We start from the raw sequence: 20,058 nt of genomic DNA, 5'->3' as shown, positions 1-20,058 counted from the left end.
CCACACGCGTTTGTCGCTTCGATCCTGACTATATCGATGGAGAAAATTGGTTGAAAATTGAATCGATCGCTTCCGATCTGTCAGCTTGCGTTATTTCTCTCCTATTACAGCAGATAACAAAACTTGTAACGCGAAATTGTACGATTACGACGCCACTATTTGCACGAATATTTCCTGCATTTTGTCATTGATTTCTGTAAATATCGATGGCATGGGATATTCTGAGATAAAAAATTTATATGCTGAAAGAACAACGGTACGATTGTTAAAGAATAATCTTCGAGAGATAAAACAAATCAATTTTACTCGGCGATGCTTCGGTGATTAATCCTGTGCAGCGACTGTCATCAAGCTCGATCCTCAGACATATAACAAATTATTTTCCCACGTCTCTTTCTAAATAATAGAATTCCTCGGGAATAGAAAACGTGTATAACGAAAAATCCTGGAATATGGATTAAACATTTTTCAATTTTCGCAAGCTCAAATACGGCTAGGTAGATCTCAGGTAACGAGGTTAGATCTCAGCACACGGAATCTCCATAAAACTCTGCCCTTAAAATCGAATCTCTGAAACGTCAGTATTTGGACCAAAGAGCCCGCTGAATCGGCCCTTAGCAGTCGCAATGCTCGATTAAACCGTGGGATCCTTCGAATCCTCTCGAGAACGTCGCTGAAGCTGCGTTTAAACTGGTGGCTCGATGATTTCCCGCGGATTTCCGGAAATCAGCGTGCTGAGAAGAGCAAACAAACGCGATAAAGCTGGTCCTGGTCGACGAACAACGGAACACCGATGCGTAATGAAACGTTTTCATTGGCCGTTGTTAACCAACGAACGGGAATTGTGTCTACCGTGATAAACAGAGGAAAAAGGGAAGGTTAAAAAATTGGTGAAAAGAGGGAAAAAATAACGACGAATTACGCGAAGCGAGAATTATCACGGATGAACGATCGATAGTTAATTTTGGCAAATTTGGATTTGTATTTACTCGGAGGTGTGATAGATTTAGTTTTACGCCTGATGAAATAAACATATTGAATAATAGATCGATTAGAACCTTCTGATGGTTTGATTGTGAGGATATGAATTATTGTTGGTAGCAAATATGGGATGAATTCTATGGAGAATTTATCGCAGGCTAGTAAACGGATGATTTAGTTCGTTCTGAATTTGGATGGAAATTGTAAAGTATACGTTTGATAATTTTATTAGATATTCACTCGAGAAATAATTACAAAGTCTAAGATTATTATTATTAGAGAAAGATAAATATTAATCGAATTAAAATTCTCTGTTCTAAAGAAATACGATACGTTTCGCAAAATATTCATTTAATCGATACTTCTGCTAAATTCCATAATCGCATGAATTTCCAAATTCGAAACACAAAATTCTTCAACCATCTCCACGAAATATTTTCCCATTAAATCGTTGAATCGTCCGAGGGTGATTCGTTATAGGGTGTCTTATGCTCATCCAGTTATACTTCCTCTTTCATCCGTGGCACCGTACCACTTGCATCGTTACTCTGCCTTTAAATCGTTACACTTTTCCCAGTTAATTAATGATCCTGTGGTAATTGATTATTCCGGAGGGACGAGGCGCGCCGTGGCCATACATTGTCAATGAATTTATCGCGGTTATGAGGGGAGGTTTTTACCTCGCTTTTCCAACCGGTATTGCGGCTATCGATACGGCCAGCCACAATAGATCGTTCGATTAATCGAAACGTGGTATGGAATGTAAGACGTAAATATCGAATATCGAGGTTTCCATGTGAACGATTGCTTGGAATATTTTCAATATTGTTGGAATAATTATTGATACGCAGAATTACAAATTCTGATTTGACTTTGTTACAGATTAATAGAAGTTGAATTGTTAGTGAAATTAATTTTAAAAAATCGTTCGCAAATAGCATATGTAGAGCGCATTGTCTTTTTAATATTTCGTGTCCACGTATTAAGAATTAAATAATCCATTTGAAAGAGATGGGTGGTTAATTCGATTCTACTCTCCAAAACATTGCAGTTTGCCGTAACATGGCCATAAAAAAGACCTCGATCCGATACGATAGCTAAAAGATACGTAGAAATTCTAAATAAATACGGTCACTCTGATAAAGGGAAAAATTAATTAAAACGTCGTGGCCACGAACAAAGAGGAAATAAAACTCTGCCATCCGATTGCACGCAACAACGATTCTCGAATTCCTCCCACTGGAGTGTACGCCGAGATTTTTATCAGATACAAGGGGAATTGAATTAATATTCATTCGGACTAGGATAGTGAAATTTCCGTACGGAACGACTGTTTTGATAGGCAACAGAAAAGGGTGGGAGCAAAAGGCGAGAGTCCGTACACGTTTCGCAACTTCCACCCTTGAGTACACTGAATGCCTCCATACTCCCTCGTTTACTCGTTCTTCTCGTCCTGCAACGATGCCCGTTACAGCAACGCTGGTATCGCGCGTTAGCACTTACCGGGTGACCTGGAAGTAATCCTGCAGCACGCCGTTGCTAGCCGCCCATCGTCAGATTTTTCGTAGTTTCTGTTAATGAAAAACCCTGGCTGCACGATCCTCTCGCGGAATTAAAAAACTTTCGGCGCGTTTTAAACGATTTTCGCCCCGAAAGAGAGAGAGAAAGAGAAAGGCAGAATGTGTAAGAGAAAGGGAGGATCGTTGTTCGTGTTCTCTTCGATTCGTCGCTTTTACCGTGTATCCTACGATTTTGCATCGTCCACCTGAAACTTCGATAGCTTAAGCATACTAGAAATTTGCGTTTTACCCTTCACGCAAGTGGTAGTTTTAACGTAGTGGGTAATAACAGAAGACTGAAATTTTCTTGGAAGTTTCTGACGCTTTGTTTCTTCGACGTTGAAACAGATTCAACATTCCTTATATCGTAACTGACAGTTGTTTAACGTTAAGTTACTATAGAGTGGGAATTATAATTTCTATCGGGAACTGTGTTTAAAGAGGAAGAAACAAATATAGTGGAATAAATAGGAGAGACTTGAATGCGTGGAAGATACGCGTAGTAAATTAAAGAATATATTTGAACGCTTACCGTAAAGGAATTTATATTATATAAAATATTTTGAAATTTCATTGGCACACAATAACATAAGCAACGCATTTATAAAAGGTTTTCGTAAGTGTTGGAATATTTTTATAAACTGCTGTAAGTGTTAAGGGATTTGTCGTAAGATGGCGTGTTCCACCCTGTAGACTTGGACACGATTCACTAGGAAGACTCCCTAGATACCATAGAAATACCTCGGCGGGTACAGTTTCCGTCGCAGGAATGAGGAAATTCCGGATCCTTAACACGGCAGCAAACCGGTCTCGACACAAGTGCCAGAATTCTGAACGAACTACGCGACATGGGAACGACTAATTAGCGACGACGATGTAGATTATAGATCCTTCCTCGTTTCGATTTATTCCAGTCATCCTTGGATTCTCTTGCAATAATTTACTTGACAATATTATTAACAACAGAATTCTTCTATTTTACGCCGAATAGCCGTGGTACTTGCAGCGAATAGAAATACCCAATAAACGACTGATTTCAATTTTAATACCTAATTTTAATAATTATCGAATAAACGAAACTCGCCAATAATATTAAATCGTACGAGAGGGCGTTGATGGAACAAAAGAAAGGAAACACGGTGACATTCTTAAAATGGCAGTGTTCGATATAAAATTCACAAAAAATCAGAGGAAATATTTGCATCGATACGTGGTGCTCGCGATTCTAGCGAGTCTTCTTATCGGATTTCTGCTGTTTTTCATGGGAATGATTGCTTCGTTCGTGATTGCGACGAAACTGCGCTTCGACGACGAGAATCTCTTCGGGCTTGTGTTTAAAACCCTGACGTTATACGGTCTTTACGTGCTCGCTCATAATCTGGTGGGCGTGAAGCTGTGCTATAATTACTTCCACTATGCCGAAGGGTAATTGTAGTTGAGTTAATAAGATTTCACTTTTCTGTGTCTTCTGTATCGAGGAAACGTGTGACATAATTAACGAAGTGCTCTTTTTTTAATCTTCTTATTCCTTATTCGTATATTATGTTCAGAAGATTAATTGTTTCATGTAATCCTTGAGTTATTAATATAGTGGGTTGTAGGGATTAATGAATAATTAGTAAATCGATGACACAATTAAAAATATAATTGATTGGTTTATAACGTTTGCGGTTAGGTTAGAAATTTCTATCATTTGAGAAGCTTTTTTAACAAATTTCTTGAATACTAAAATGACTAGCCTGAAGGAAATTGAACGGTACTTTTGTAATTTACATCTGTTACATCGTCTAGATTATTTGTCTCGTATCTCGTATATAATCTCATTTATATTCTCTGTAACCTCATCTTGATCTTTTTTTATTTCTCTTGAAAAATGCATTCGTAATCGTTACATTGGTAAACATTTTGTACGCGGCACGTAAGTAATCGCGATAGCAATCAACGTACATCGCTCGAACTTAAAATATTCAACGTGGAAACGCGCAATCACGATGTGTACACGAAGAAGAAGATGACATCGCGACTTAATTAACGACCCAGAAGATCCACGCGATCAAAGGTACCGCGAGCGAAATTCCTCCTTTAATTTCTTCGGTTCTTGCGATAGCCTCGTGAAAGAGAAACGTTGTAAGAAAGATAAGTTCATTTTTCTGTAAATTGCTCACTCCTTGCACGTGTATCGGCTTCGAAAACGAATCACCAAAGAGTATCCTCTTTTCGAGTCTTAATTTTATGATAAAATATTCCAGAAATGCTAAAATGTAACCGTAAACCAATTATTGCCATAACACAAATTTCCAAATTACATTCTGTCGCTTTTTGTAATTTTAAGTCGATTCTGTTCATAACAAATTTTCACGTCCAGTTATACGTACAAATTGGTAGGTTGAACATGTTTGCGGTGCGTGTAAAGGTTCGGAGAATTTTTCGATTTAATCGCGTGTTTCAATTCTTCAAAGTGTCGTCCCTTTAGCTTCGTAATTAATTAATTTGTAACTTTGTTCTCTGCCGCAATACGTTTTCATGTAGTTATTTGAACGTTTCATCGGTACGCGAATTAGTACAATTAGAGAAATCAGAAGACTGAAAAAGGGTGGAAGGTTAAATTTCGTGGTACAATACCGGCCAAATTGCGAATTAGCCGGATCGGAGCTGTGATTTCGCGTAAATTAGTTAACGAGAACAACGACAGGATATTCTTGATATTTCCCTGCGGAAACCGCGCCGCGAACGGAAATTCACCGGATTGAAGCATTCATTAGAGATGTCGAGTGTGCGTGAATACAATCAATTGGTCCTTGTAATCGGATCTACGCGAACACAATGTGCGTCTCGGTTGCTATTATACAAAATCCGCGAGAGATGGAGACAAAAGTACTAAAAAATTGGAAACTGAGATTTTTCCCCGAAGAAAATAGGATGTACGTAAAATTATATGGTGAAAATCCAAACAAATTCATCTGTATATGGTAGAGTATACACTTTCAGAAAGACGAAGAACTCTTTCGCGCTATACCAGTCGAATAAAATTGACGAAAAATCTCAATGGCATATCGATCAACGAATTTATCGATTAAACTTCGCAATCGTCCGAGTCTAAGAAAAGGATCTAACCTGAACAACGACGATCGAAGAGAACATCCAGTTCATTCGATTCTTTATAGACGAGACGAAAGGGAACGATAGATGGGCAACGAAAAAGGGCTAGGAGGAAAAAGAGGGTGGCGAAAAGTGGATTCGAGCGTAACCTCGTTGGAGAACGACCGGAGAATTAACCCCTGGCGTGTTTTTCTTAATTTTCTTTCTCTCCGTCGACCGGCCGAGTACGAATTGGAAAACGGCCGCTTGCCGAAGTCCGATCGATTTGTCAGAATTTTCAAGTAATTTCACCGATACTCCGCCAAACTCCGTTTGTTTTAATTACCCTTTCGCTCGTTAATGTATCTCCGCGGTATCTAATCGGTGGTTAGAATGATTTTCGCGCCTCTTTTCAATTCACACACGTACGCGCACATTGATGCACCCGTGTTTGCATCAAAGTGTGAAAATTGGAAGACGGAATTAATCGCGACTGGTTCCTTGCTGAGTTAAAAATGGACCGGTTCTAGTCTGTCTTAAATAAAGATTATAGATTAAGCCATCCAGTTGGTGATAACGGACGATTCGTCTGTTTCAGGCCAGGGATGAACCTGAGATTGTTCCTATGGACCCTGATAGGCTTGTTCGTGGTACTTGTTGGCTGCTTCATGGCCAGCATCTGCTTCTCTACAGCGGATCTTTTAACGGTTCAACTTAGGCAAACTCTTCGCGAGGGTGAGTTTCAGAGTTTAAAATAATATTGGGGGAGAGTAAATTGGGGAAAAATCGATTATGTCTATTTGATTTGACTCTAAGTGGAAAATTACTTTCTGCCGCTTATTTTTTATGGGCATCGAGTTCTCACTGTTTTATATCGCTTTGTCTTCGTCTCTAAATTCTTAATTTCTCGAGTAATTTTCTTTCTTCTCCGAACGATTAATCTCAAACAGATCTATTTCCCTAATTTCCATCCGTTGGAACAATAAACGCTCGCAGGCGTTGCACGAAGCCAACGATAACTCCATTAACGAAAACGAAAGCAAGGCAAACGGTATTCGTCGGTGGCCGAGCCCGGATAACCCATTTTCCGAAAACAGAGAGACAAAGCGAAACCGAGGCAAACGCCGGAATCGTGAAATATTCATCGACGAACGATGTATGCGAGCGATATTCGCGGATCGGCAGTGCGCGAATTCATTTTGTCCGCGCGATCGCCTCGTGAACGCCTATCCGTTGTCCTATCTTTTTCCCCCTTCCACGTTCCTCTCCCTTCTTCATTTTCCGCTGGGCCGTCGTTTTTTCGAATTTGAATATTTAACAAAGTAAACAGAAGAAAGAGAAAAATAGGCGAAAGATTGGATGTATACGAGGCACGCGAGGCACGCTGGATCCAGCAGAATATCGTCTCAATATGGCAGGCAGATGGTGGAAACGGTGCGCTTCCGCGAAATAGTATCCGACTATGTAATATGCAAATCGACGGTCGAACGCGACGCACACCGGCTGTCCCGTTCGAAATTACCGATGGAAATCTCGTTTGGTGTCTAGCTACTTAATGAATAGATACGTGACTCTGTGGATCCTCTTGCTCCAGGCCTCGAAATTCGAAACGTTTGCTCCCGATAAACTTGCAGGCTGATGCGTCGCGTTCCGCTGCGTGCTCTACGCAAATTTACCCTAATTAGCTGGAAATTGTGAGAGATATGGAGATCGCGATCGACTTAGTGCTTCTGGGTGACTGCTGGTGAAGAATCGTTTATGTTGCAGAACATGTATTGTATATTTTGTATCTCGTGAATTTAGTGATAATGACAGAGTTCAGAATAGTACAAACGTTAATACCACTGACAAATTATATAAAAAGAAACAATGTAGAGCAGTGAAACGTTTCGTGTTGATCGAATCAACAGTTGTTTGGTCCACGATAAACATATATTTTACTTTGATTATCCGCGAATCGCGAACTATACGAAGATCTTTAGTATTTCTTTATCTTCCTTTGACGAAATAAATTTAGAATGAAGCATAGCAAGGTTAAAAAAAATAGAATTGTAATAAAACAAAATTATCTATGGGGAATCTTCGTATTCGTTATTCTACCCTTGCGTTAAAATGGAAAGATCCACGTGATTACTTTGAAATCTCCTAAACCGCTAATGAAATCGCTATAAACTGCTCGATCTCGCGTGAACCTTCAATCACCATTATTTAACTATAATCGACATTTGATTATTTCGATCACGGGTTTTTAATTAATACGTCGAAGGTCTCGACCGCGAAATGAAAATGAAAATTTCAATTTTCCACGGATCCAACCGCTTCGACAAATTCCTTCGATAGGATATAAAATATCGGAAAGTCGTAGGCTAATGCAAAATATTCCAGGCTACCGGCCACCGTTCCGTGGAATTTGTCGGCGCTTCCACAGAATACCGTCCCACCTCGTGTGAGAATAATCGAGATTCATATACGCCCGACGATTCTTCCATTCTTTTTCATACACCGTATGTCTCGTTCCCAGGAGTCACTTTATTGGTCACCCATGGGAGATTCAATCATCGTGCATAGGTTAAATATTATTTGCGTCTCTCCTTTAGTGCCATTTAATAATTATGATTTTTTTAAGATAATACGAATGAATCGTGTTTGATCGTATTCTAGAGAATTAGTTCTATTGACATATGTATAATTTTATGTGCTAGACTAGATTAACTACGTAGTAGTGATACATGTGTGTAAATATGAATGTGTGGAAGATGTGTGGGGAAGTATGTGCGCGCGCGGCGTTTCGAAAACAAAGGAATGTAAACCGTTCAGTCAGTTAACAGTCTGGTATGGAAGAAGGTGAGACAAAGAAAGTGCTGAGACGCGTATCGATGAATATCCTTGAAATTGAATTATTTCAGCAATTAAGAGCCAAAATTATCAACAAGTTCCTTCCAAAATTCGTCAAAATTCATCGTCAAAATTCTCCGTATTCTGTGAAACAGGTATGAAAAGATACTTCACAGATGTGTCATGGAAGCGAAAAATAGACAGCATGCAGGTTAACATGCAGTGTTGTGGAATAGATTCGTCCGACGATTGGCACAAGACATATTGGCTGCAACGGGAGTTTCTTGTGCTTGACTCGCCGGATATCTTGAGGTAATTATCGGTTAATTATGTCAAGACAATCGAGGGTCGATGGCACCTATCGATCGGATACACCATAAAATCTATATCCTATCCGCGTTTATCGACCATTATCTTCTCACCTACCCTCCACCATGGTTCATGGACAATGCGAGCTTTATCGTCTTACGATAGTCGTGTTACTTCCAAGGAAGTGATCCTGCTTAACCCAAGTGGAACATCTTTCCAAGAAAGTAGTATATCGAAATTTTATCGCGGCTATTAAACTGTTATCATAAGAATTCATACGGTGTTATAATTATAATTAAAATTCTAACTGGAAATTGAATTTCTTTGGAAAGATACGAACTGCAATTTAATGCAAACTTAATGTCCGTACAAATTCATATTTTTATAGACGTAACAAAAGGAAAATGGAATTTTGCTTTCGTTATTTTATTTTATATTTTCGATTATTTATTTCATACATAATATTTTTATTATTTTGTATATTTTGCATGCTGCGCGCTTAACGTTACGAGAACTTGTCTGAACGTTCGTTAGAAACTGAGCGTGAACAGCTTATAATTCCATTGTTATCATTTTCATTTTCTTGGGAAAAGGGAATTGATAAAAAGCGTACTCCAATCGTCCCAAATACCCGTTTCAATTATATGATACGACACGCGAAGAGTTGCAGTCGCTCCACTGGCAACAAAAGAGTGTAAAGTAATTCATGATTCACCCTGTATAAAACTATGAATGGAACATGAACCCTAACCTGAATTGCAGGCAAACACAGGAGAGTATTACTATTCTATGAATATAAAATAGAACACCAGAAATCACACGATCAAGCGCATTGAAATTCAACAAATCACGACACCCATCCCATCGCGTTGGTAACATTTTTTCCACGAGCATCCGCGCAATAATTACACGTAATACCCAGGCCATTTCTGTCCACCGACGACGAGGAACAAATTTTCCAGGAACTTTAATGGAAACGCAGAAAGTATGCCAGGATTTTAATTACGACTATACGCGTTCCCACCGCGTAGAAACGAAATTTTAACGGGAGTAGTTGACCGAGAGGGGTGGTCCCGTCATACGGTTTTAAAGCGGCCATCCACGATTCTGCAAAGCTGTTCATACTCGCTACATCGTCGCTACGTCGTTGATTCCTAGGGGTTTCCATTTCTTAATGAAACTATACGTTATGTTAAAAAAAAAAAACGTATTCGTGGTCTTGATTTTTAGAATCACGCCTTATACTTACAGGTTGTTGCACGTAGGATGTTTCTTTGGATTCAAACTTTAATCATGCGTTAAAAATATCATCATACGTTTAATCAGCGTGAATCCTACGTGATTCGATGCACTCCACCAACTAGTTTACACGAACCTAATATATCGTCCACTTTTTCCTAACACCCTGTATATCGAAAGAAGAAAAAGCGCAAGGAAGGGCGTGAAGGAGATGAAACGTCGTGCTTCCAAGTTCCAAGGCTCGATGTTCTACGCCCTCCACGAGATGCTCCTAGAAAAGGATTTAAAACACTGCTGGCTCCTCGGCAAAGTGCCCTTCCATGGCCAGATTATTTCCACGCCGTGGAAAGGGCCTTTCACCTCAGGTCTGGCCCACCTAACTCACCCTCTGAGGGTTCCTCCGTGTGTGCTTTTACCGGCCACACGTTACGCCCATGCGAAAGCATTCTCCATCTGGATTTAGAAATGGTTTACGGCCGGTGAAATGTTGCACGTTAATGCTCCTCGATCGCTCAGATTCGTTTGTTTCTTTAGAAAGGAAGTTGTATGTAACGTGGAGGAATTTTTAAGCGAGGTCGTGAACCGTTATATTCTTCGAACCAACCTAGACGTCGATATGAGAATTTGTGAATATATTAAATAAATTTCGACTATCGTTTCCGCGCTATTTATTTCATATCATCAAAAATAGGAGGACGATTGGCGTGTCTGGCCATCGGAATATTAATATTGGATTGAGGTGGATAGGTCGTGATATGTGATATGTGAAAAACTAGAGTATAGTTAACAATATATTTATTAACAAATACTCTCGATGTACACTTTACGTAGAGCTTGCAATTACCGTGTCGAGTTTTCTCTTGTCCGAAAACCGGTGGACGGGTTAGGTCCGGAAATTCCGCCAAGAGTCGATGGTAAACTGGTTCGCCGATTATGGTTTTTATTGATACTTGGTCGGCCGTGGTAGCGTATTCTATTGATGACAATGGATTGTCGCGTCGAAGAGTCGTTTGTTTCACGAATCCACGAGCAACCTATAGCAGCTCAAAAAGTCCATGCCGATGATGGGCGTTTGAACGTCGGCTACTATACAGCGCCATTTGAAGGCTCGTCTTAGGGACAGGTTCAGGTTAATCACGATGGTATGTTGCGGTCCTGTTGGCCGCGAACAGTTCGTACTCGCTTCTGTTCGCGGGTCTGTGTATTTTGTTGCGCGGATATACGCATATATCGGCGCCGGTGTCCACTAGGAAGGAGATCTTCGAGTGCCTGTTCATGACGAATATGCAGCGGGATACTAGACCGTCGTCGCTTGCCGCGTTTCCCGTATTCCAGATACACGGAGAACGACACTTCTTCGCGCGTTTTAGGAACGTCGCGTGGTAGTAACAGAGTCCGAGCTGCTGTAGTCTGTTTCTCGAAGTCGATCTACGACGACTCCGGCTTCGTCTTCCTGAAGGAAAGGTACTACCGAAGCTCAGCGCACTTATTTGCGTCTGCATTTGGTTTAGCCTGTCTTCCATCGCGTCCAAAACGGTTTAATCGTTCGCTGTCCGTTGCCGTTCTTTCTGCGCTGACCGCGACAATTCATCCTGCCTCCGGGTAGATCTCGTGTATACTATCGGCGATCCGGGTTAGCGTTTCTGCTTTCTTCTCGTCCAGGACGTGTTGCACATGCACCGGTAGTCGGCTCTCCCAGAGCGTGAGGATGGAGTCCGATGTCGAGGAAGTGGCAAGATTTTTTAAATCCCGGTAGAATTGGGACGGCGCCTTATCGTCTATGCGTTCATCTTCAAGCGTCTTTCGCACTCTGTTGGAATCCAAGTCCCCCAATCTCTTAACGAGCTCCTTCTTGAGGTACTCGTACTGTCTCGTCTCCGGCGAGGCGAGCAGCATGTCCCGAGCTAGCTGCACGTGCGGCGCGGTAATATTCGCGACAGCGGTCTGAAATTTCGTCTTGTCGCTCGTAATCCGGGCAGTTCCGAACTGTGCTTCCAACATCGCAAACCACAGCGCAACATCGTGTGACCAGAACGGTGGTACGGGGGACGGTGTGTTCACCACGTCTATGCCGTCGTACGTTTGACTCCGTCGATGATCTGGCAATCATCTTGTCCGTAGAATAGGGTCTTTGTGTAGCAAGCCACGGGACAAATTAATTAGTAAATAATTAATTAGTGATACGCGTATTTCCCTTAATTCTCTGACATCATTTTGTATCTTTATAATATTCTAATTTCATTTTGTAAAACTTCCATCGTACCAAATTACCGTATTCCAAACTCGATTGTCGTGAAGATCGATCACCTTGTGGAATGACGAAGTACATAATTCGTGATCATTATCATCGCTTAAATTACAAAATATCTGGCAATAATGTTCTTCGTTGGAATCAGCGTCCAACGATTATTAATTAAAAATTAGAAATTTCCGCAAAAATCTTGCACTTTGTGTAATTATTCTACAGAGTTTTCCGATTGTAATAAATTTCTGATAGTTAACAAACTATCTTTAGGATTTTTGGTACAGATACCGTGCGCTTGATACCTGGAATTGTTGAGGTTAACGAATTTTGCTGGCTGCGAGTAGAGAAGCGGAAGTAACGGATGCGAAACATTTGAATGAAACAATTCATGCAGTCGGGGCGAGTTCGCGTTGCTTAGAGTAGTTTCGCGGTAATTGCCTAATAGTTAGGTTTCTGTAGGCTGACGTATGTGTGCATTATGTGGTAGCGGTAATACGTTCGATAATAAAGGGTTAATAGCGCGTTCCGAATAGAAGCCTTTGTGTCGTGGCTGGTAATCGCAGATAGAACAGTGGGTTATCGATTTCTCGTTATGTTAATTGCAGAATTATACCTTCCACTAGGATCGACCCCCGGTTCTCTCCTCGTCGCCGCAACTATTCCCCAAGCGTCAACCACCCCCTTCTCCACGTTGATCTCGTAAAATCCATTGAGATTATATCATATGCACGCGACAAAATGGCTGACGCCATGGGTTAATTCGATAAGGTGTAACGTGACATAACATCGTTTCAATTATGAGAGGCAGCATTTCGCTCGGTCGATTGCTCGAATGACCTAAATACCTAAATTTCAAAGCAGTCCTTTCTTCGATTCTTTGTTAACGGTTTAACGTGATATAACATCGTTTTAATTATGAGAACTACCATTTTACTCGATCGATTATTCGAACTTCCTGGATGCCCAAATTTTAAGGCAAGAGTTTCTGGAATTCCTTATCGCTGCTTTCGGCTTGTATAATTGAAACATCTTAAAACACCTAATCTAATTTGAAATCTACTTTTCGCAATATTTTTGCAACTAATGCCGTGTTATCGATACTGTCTTTTCATTTTTTTTTCTTTAGTATTAAAAGTCTATCTTTACCATCTGTCAGGTACATTTCGAAAATATCGATTATTATAACGATGGTAATGCTCTTTCCTTAAAGAATTCTTACAGTAGTCAGATTTGCTAGCAATTTTTAAAAGACTCTTACATCCAATTAGCTCTCGACGGAATCTATAATTCATGGGAGCAACTTTGCGAAATGATCTTTCTTCAATTTGGCATCGCGAAATCCAAGCTCGCCTCCGTCGGTGTCCATAAACCGATTCAAGCCGCAGATCGATGCCACCGCGTTTAATTACCCGAACGTAGCCACCGTATAGGACACGTGAAAGTCCTGTGGTCGATGGCCGCTTTTCGCACGAAAACTTGCCACGAAAAGCCACGGTCGAGATGGTGTCGCCGGTCCAGGAGGGTACGCGACACGGTTCGTAGCTCATTCTGTACTTCGCAGACATGTTCGCGTACAAGTTCGAATTAGCAAGTTCAACAACTTGCGGAATGCCAATCGGTGGCTCGTTTAATGTTCGCTATCGACGTTCCCCGATAATTTCCTACGCCTGGCGTCCACTGATCCTGGCTTTTTGCTATGACTATGCAAGAAGTAAAACATTGAAGCGTTTGTCAGTACCTGCGAAGGTACGTGATAATTTCTTTTAATTTTTAACTCCCTTCCTAATCGCTCTACAACCGTACCTAACGATTTTTTCTTTTTTTATTTCCTAATTGTGATATTATTTTCGTAATCAGAGACGAAAATATTCCCGCTAAAGAAAAACCTCAACTGAAAATCACCACTTCCTTAAAACAAACTCAGTCCATTTACGGCATAACCATCTTTCCCTTGTCCAGCTGTACCGATGTAGCAGCCAACATCTTGGAAACACGTTTCGACCAAAGTATAACGATTCTTCTGAACGACACCGTAGAGACCGGGATAAGAAGGAGAGCTAGAGAAGCAGAGAAACGTAAAAGAGAGAAAATGGATTGTACGTGAGGAGGCGATCCGACACGTAGGAATCTTGTTTCAGGTACGCGAAAGTGGATGGTCGCGTGACACCGCCGGTGGTGCCGTGGAGTTGCTGCCGAATCGACGTAAAGGGTCCGTGCTATCACGATCCTCTTCAGCTGCCAAATTCGGAACAAAACTCCACTTACGACAGCCTAAACCCTCGGGGCTGTCTCGTCGCCATCAAGAGCGTGCTAAACGGAACGCTCTATTCCACCGTAGTCCTGATCGCGTTTCTGTTTGTGTTACAGGTAAATCAATAATAACGCGCCGGCCGGCGCAAACAATTGCTTAGTCGAATCGGGATGGCTGGGATTAAGTGCGTTTCGCGATGGACCAAATTTGTTATCGAATTGATGGTTGGACAACGTCGAATCAACGTAGATTATTCTTTCCATTGTAATTTCTAGATACGTTTACGCCAAAGACTATACTTGATTTTCTACGCTGCGAGTCAAATATCCATCTATTTAAACAGAGGAAATTTCTAAAAATCTGTTGAAGAAAAATGACCAAAGGGATTAAGTCGGCGTAATTCGCGAATTTTCCAAAGCTCTTTTTTGACAGGTGATCGAATGAAAAATTACAAGCGTAGATAGGAGCAATTTTATCGCTGCAGCTATTCGCGGATCTAGAATAAACAAGCGCGACAGTGGAGAGCTGGAAGCGAGTCGACGAGAGGCGGACTGAAATAGCGGTGGATTATCAGATTCGTTCGGAATTATTGATTGCCCGGACGCGATGATACCACGTGTCATCGAAGCCCGCAAACGCGTAATATTTTAAGGTGAAAGGCTGCTTTTCACTCCAAATTTCCATCGTTTCGTTGCTCTAGTAATTCAACCCTCGATCGTATTCATCCGACAAAAATATTCTATGAAATCTAACAAAACCATCTTAGACATTATACCTTCATTGACTAGACGTTGTACTATGCGAAGAAAAGCTCGCGTGGCAAATTATCCTGATCCAAGCAAAATTCTTTAAAATCTGATGTTCTTCGACTAAGATAACGTAATAAGATAATGCGATAAAATAATCAACGTAAAAATTCGTGAATATTATACCTCCAATTGTCTTGATGGCTGTCCGCGAATACTTATACGGTTCAACTTATAATATAACACATGAAACATAATGAAACATGAATATTTCCATCATCTGACGACCACTATCATCTGTTCCATGCCTCCCCGGTCGCTAACCACTAAGCTTTGCAAGTTTTGTCTTGCTAACTGTCCACGAATTCTCAAAATCATGACGCGCAGCGTTCAACTTATGACATAACATATGAAATATAAGAAAACATTAATGTTTCCCTCGACTGACGACCACTATCATCTGTTCCATGCCTCCCCGGTCGCTAACCACTAAGTTTTGCAAGTTTTGTCTTGCTAGCTGTCCACGAATTCTCAAAATCATGACGCGCAGCGTTCAACTCATAATGTAACATATGAAATATAAGAAAACATTAATGTTTCCCTCGACTGACGACCACTATCATCTGTTCCACGCCTCCCCGGTCGTTGACGACTAAGCTTTGCAAGTTTTGTCTTGCTAGCTGTCCACGAATTCTCAAAATCATGACGCGCAGCGTTCAACTTATAACATAACATATGAAATATAAGGAAACATTAATGTTTCCCTCGACTGACGACCACTATCACCTCTTCCACTGCTTATTACATTTAATCCGCACTTCATTATGTGTCCTCGCACCGTTTTGTCTTTTATCGATCTCTCTCATCGCTTTGGAAATTTGGAAATTTGGAAATTGTCTGCGCCATATTACTTATTGTTAAAATATTGGTATCTTACTGAACGTAAAATGACGTGGTTTTCCTATTCTAATACCTATACTTTGTTATAAGCACGATAGTCTTTTGCTGTTTTAATTATGTTTAACTATGTTTCAAAAATTTCGTTTTATCGTTCGGCTTACTTTCAGCTATCACATATCGCTATTCCAGTGATGTAAGCCCTGAAATTCGACGTTAGCTAATTTTATTATTAATTTGAAGTTAATGCTACAGATTTTAGGCAATCCTGCAGGTCGAGGCGATTATTAATATGAAAGCGTTTTAATACATAGTAAATAGGATTTGTACTGCCATATCGAACAGTTACTAAATTACGCCACTGACATCCTTGCTTTAAGACAAAGTAAAATTGAAGCTCTTTTCTCAAATTCTTGAGTTCTATAACACGTAGTTGTTATTATTTATATTATATATATTTTTACATTTATTCATTATATTTGTATTTTATTATAATTGTTATACCGATACATATATAAAATTAATTACAGACAGCATTGCAAGTGCAAAGAAAAATTTGCAACATAAGAAAATGCTTGACAAGAGGAACAAATTTTATAGTGCAAATACATACAACTAACGTACGGAAATTTCTTTTCAGATTTCGGTGAGCGTATTGTCGAGGTTCGACTTCACTGCCGCGAGGAATGCGGTGGCGCTTGGAGATCGGTGGGCAGCTTCACCGGGTTGGCTCTATGGCCGTCTGGATTTTGGCTTAGCCAGCGGACCTAATCTCTGCCAGATCGATCGGGTTAGTGAACCGGCTGAATTGAATCAATCGATTCCCCGGATGAGCCATCAGCGAGTCGCTCGACGAACGATGTTGTTCGTAAATGTGCGAAAGATCGGTGTCAATCTAATGAACGAGGAAAATTTCGGACGATGAGGTTTTAGGTCGATTGAGAAAAATGAAATAATTTAATTCGAACAATATTTGTCCAGCTCGTGGCTATAATAAGCACTTTGCATCTAGTACCATCTAAAAATCGGCACGTTTCTCTCATAATTAAATAGCAACCGATAAAAATCAAACTTTCCTTCAACCACTTTGCGCGTGTACCAAAATTTCAACAAGTCTCCAAAATTCAATTAACAAATGAGAAAAAACTGTCCTCACTGCATTTAACGTTTCGACTACTCGTTCGTACATTTTTAATGTCTCTCTCAGACAGTTTCATCCGAACACGCTCGTTGCTGTCTCGTTTTTCGCCGGAGAGTTGCTAATTCTCAAACCCTACATGTGTAGACCGAGCAACTTGCTGCCAGCTGAAAAGAGTTAAAGGGAAGCTACAGTAACTTTCTAACTTGGCTAGAAATATCCACGGAATGAAGTTTGCGCCTCTGCGTCTATGTATATGCGGCTGTATGTGTTGTCGGTGGAACACTTTGCTCAAGCGGCGCCGCTCCGGTTTTATTTGTTTAATTTTCTAATTTCTCCGAGTTAGAATGGAAGCGCACGCGCGCTACTGAAAGAAACGGAGACCCGCGTCGGACTTTCATTAGAAAGGCGACCACGTGATGAAGGAAAGTTTTTAAACTTTGTAGCTACGAGTGTTGGCTGAAATTTTATCTCTTGACATTTCTTACTTATATCACGCAGACACCGCGTGAACGTTGCTATTTTATTAATCAATGGGTAGGTGGATTATGGAGAAACACGTGCAACGGGTAAATTGCGCGAAATTAACAATTCGGGTAGAAAAATTATAATCTTATTATTAAGTCTAGTTATAAAGATTAGCCGAGACTTATTCATCAAAAATTCTTCCAGTCTTCGTTTCCTATCTACTGCTTCTTCTATTTATCGAAAGCAAAACTTTCTTCCAACAGTCTAAATTGATTCTAATTATTCTTGCCCCTAATTGGACGATTCCATTTTCAATCTCCCCATAGAAAAACAGCGGACGAGGCGATACGATGATCGATCTACGTCCGCTTGTATATTCCAGCGATACGGACTGAGACCTCTGGAAGCCGAAACAAACCAGATAATAAAACCAAAACCGTCGAAGAAGAATCATATTTCCACGTCAGACACTTCCTTCACAAGCTCAACAAAAATTCCCCCACCTTTCAACGCAAATATATAATACGGTTCCGTGTAAGCATCGATCAAGTTTAACTTCAATCGTAGAGATCTATAAGAATCGAGGAACGTTTCTCGAAGCTTTTATCGAAATGAAAAGCCATCGTCGGAAGACAGGCGCGTTTAACGAAGCAACGCGCGCGTCCTCCGCGGGGATTAATCGATCATCGATTACGATACACTCTCGAAACGGCCTCTGAGGAACAAACAAGGTTCGTTTAGAACGAGAAAGACGATAAAGACGCAGACCAGAGCAATGGACGATAAGATAAGAGTTCGTAGAGTTTCTTTCTCGCAGAAGTACGTCGCCAAGATTCGACGATAGCTTTCACTATGATTACTGGGAATCGGTTAATCGAGTCGCGCCACTAAACCGCTCGTTTTCCCCGTCGTATCGAGTCGAACGATCGATGGGTCTGAACAAAAGAAAGGAACGGATGGAGGAGAGATGGTACGGAAGCTTCGAAAATCTCGACCGGGGACCGCGACGATGATAAAAAGCCGCGTTCACTGTGCTGGATCGTGTTCCTCCCCCGACGAATCGAGATATTCGATGCGATAGATAAAGGAATCGGAGAAACTGAAGAACAGGTGTAATTACTAGAGTACAATCGTTGGATACCGATGGTTAAATGGAATAAAGCTTACATTACCCCACTTCTTTTTCTTTTTGTTTTTTCTTTTTTTTTTTTTTTACGTAAAAGAATACCGTATCGATGGATAATAAAACACTATAGTAAAGATTTTATAATTCTTTGTTATATGAAAAAAGTAAGATCCGAATAGAAAATTTAGAAACTGTCAAATCAATCTGTAAGTTCAGGTATAATAAAAGGTCAAAAGAATACAGAGGTTCCTTTCGATATACGATCGTGAAATAATTCGAAAGTAATTAATTGACAAAAGTTGAATCAATAATACCGTAATATCTGTCAACGACAAAAGTAACCGAGAAGGATATGAAACGCTAAAAAGCGTGGAGAAATGGCCAAAATTCCGTCGGAAACAGGCGAAACAGTTCGACTGTAGCGTCTGCTAAAGAAAATTCGAGGATCTAGCTTTTTGTTCCTCGAGGCTGACAGCAGGAGGTGGAAGCGAAGAAAAACCTCACTCCACCCTCGTCACGTTTAGAGAAAGCTCGAGGTTCGTGGTTCTCGTGGAGGAATCGGGAAGTCCCGAGGCGGGAGAAGCGACCGACTAACAGAAAAAAGCATAATTGCGTGCTCGTTCCGATGACGCGGACTCGATTTAAACTGCTAGCCGCGTAGCTCGCAAGAAGCAACGAAAACGAACAGGGATCAAGAACGGTAGAAACCCTGGGGGATTCTCGCGAACACGCCTCGTTTCGCGCAGCGGTTTCGCGCGTACAAACTGACGAGGGTGCGGTTCTTTCGTTGCAGCTTACAGCTGTGTTCCGTCGCTCGTGTCAAGCGAATCGAGGCTTTCTTGCGCGTAAAACGAACGATCGATAAACTTCGTACAGATTAGTCAAGCTACAGTGGCTCGCGAAAGTATTGGAATACTTTTAGAAAGCAAAAGATTTGGAACAAATCAAGAAATACGTAGATATTACAAGATATTTATTACAAGCGTATATTTAGTAGAAAAACTAGTGTAACGAGCGTTAAATATGTTAACCAATATATTATTGTTATGACCGAGCTTATTCTACTTTATTTTATTATTATTTTATTCTTTTACTCAGACGCAGGGGTTAGATCGCAATTCAGAATTTGAGAATATTGCTGTGAAAGGTTTTCAGGATTCAAAGGTTCGCAACCTAGTTTGACACT

General features: G+C 40.7%; 1 protein-coding gene across 5 annotated transcripts in view; it reads left to right on the top strand.

Moving 5' to 3' along the window:
* The window catches only part of LOC132911956 (photoreceptor outer segment membrane glycoprotein 2-like), an 83,591-nt gene that overhangs the window by 42,969 nt on the left and 20,564 nt on the right, over window positions 1-20,058 (top strand). For 3 of the 5 annotated variants that reach the window (XR_009659118.1, XM_060969021.1, XM_060969022.1), the window contains exons 2-5: window positions 6,217-6,353; window positions 8,609-8,765; window positions 14,385-14,613; window positions 16,781-16,930. Coding sequence is in view for 4 of the 5 variants with exons in the window: in XM_060969021.1 (XP_060825004.1) it covers window positions 6,217-6,353; window positions 8,609-8,765; window positions 14,385-14,613; window positions 16,781-16,930 (673 nt within the window). In the remaining variant the exon portion in view is untranslated. Of the gene's footprint in view, window positions 1-6,216; window positions 6,354-8,608; window positions 8,766-14,384; window positions 14,614-16,780; window positions 17,964-18,072; window positions 18,894-20,058 lie in introns of those variants that run through there. The other 2 variants (XM_060969020.1, XM_060969019.1) reach the window with 2 other exon arrangements.

This window comes from Bombus pascuorum, chromosome 11 (genome assembly GCF_905332965.1).
Source record: "Bombus pascuorum chromosome 11, iyBomPasc1.1, whole genome shotgun sequence".
Classification (NCBI taxonomy): domain Eukaryota; kingdom Metazoa; phylum Arthropoda; class Insecta; order Hymenoptera; family Apidae; genus Bombus; species Bombus pascuorum.
This window is presented reverse-complemented; position numbering and strand designations above follow the sequence as displayed.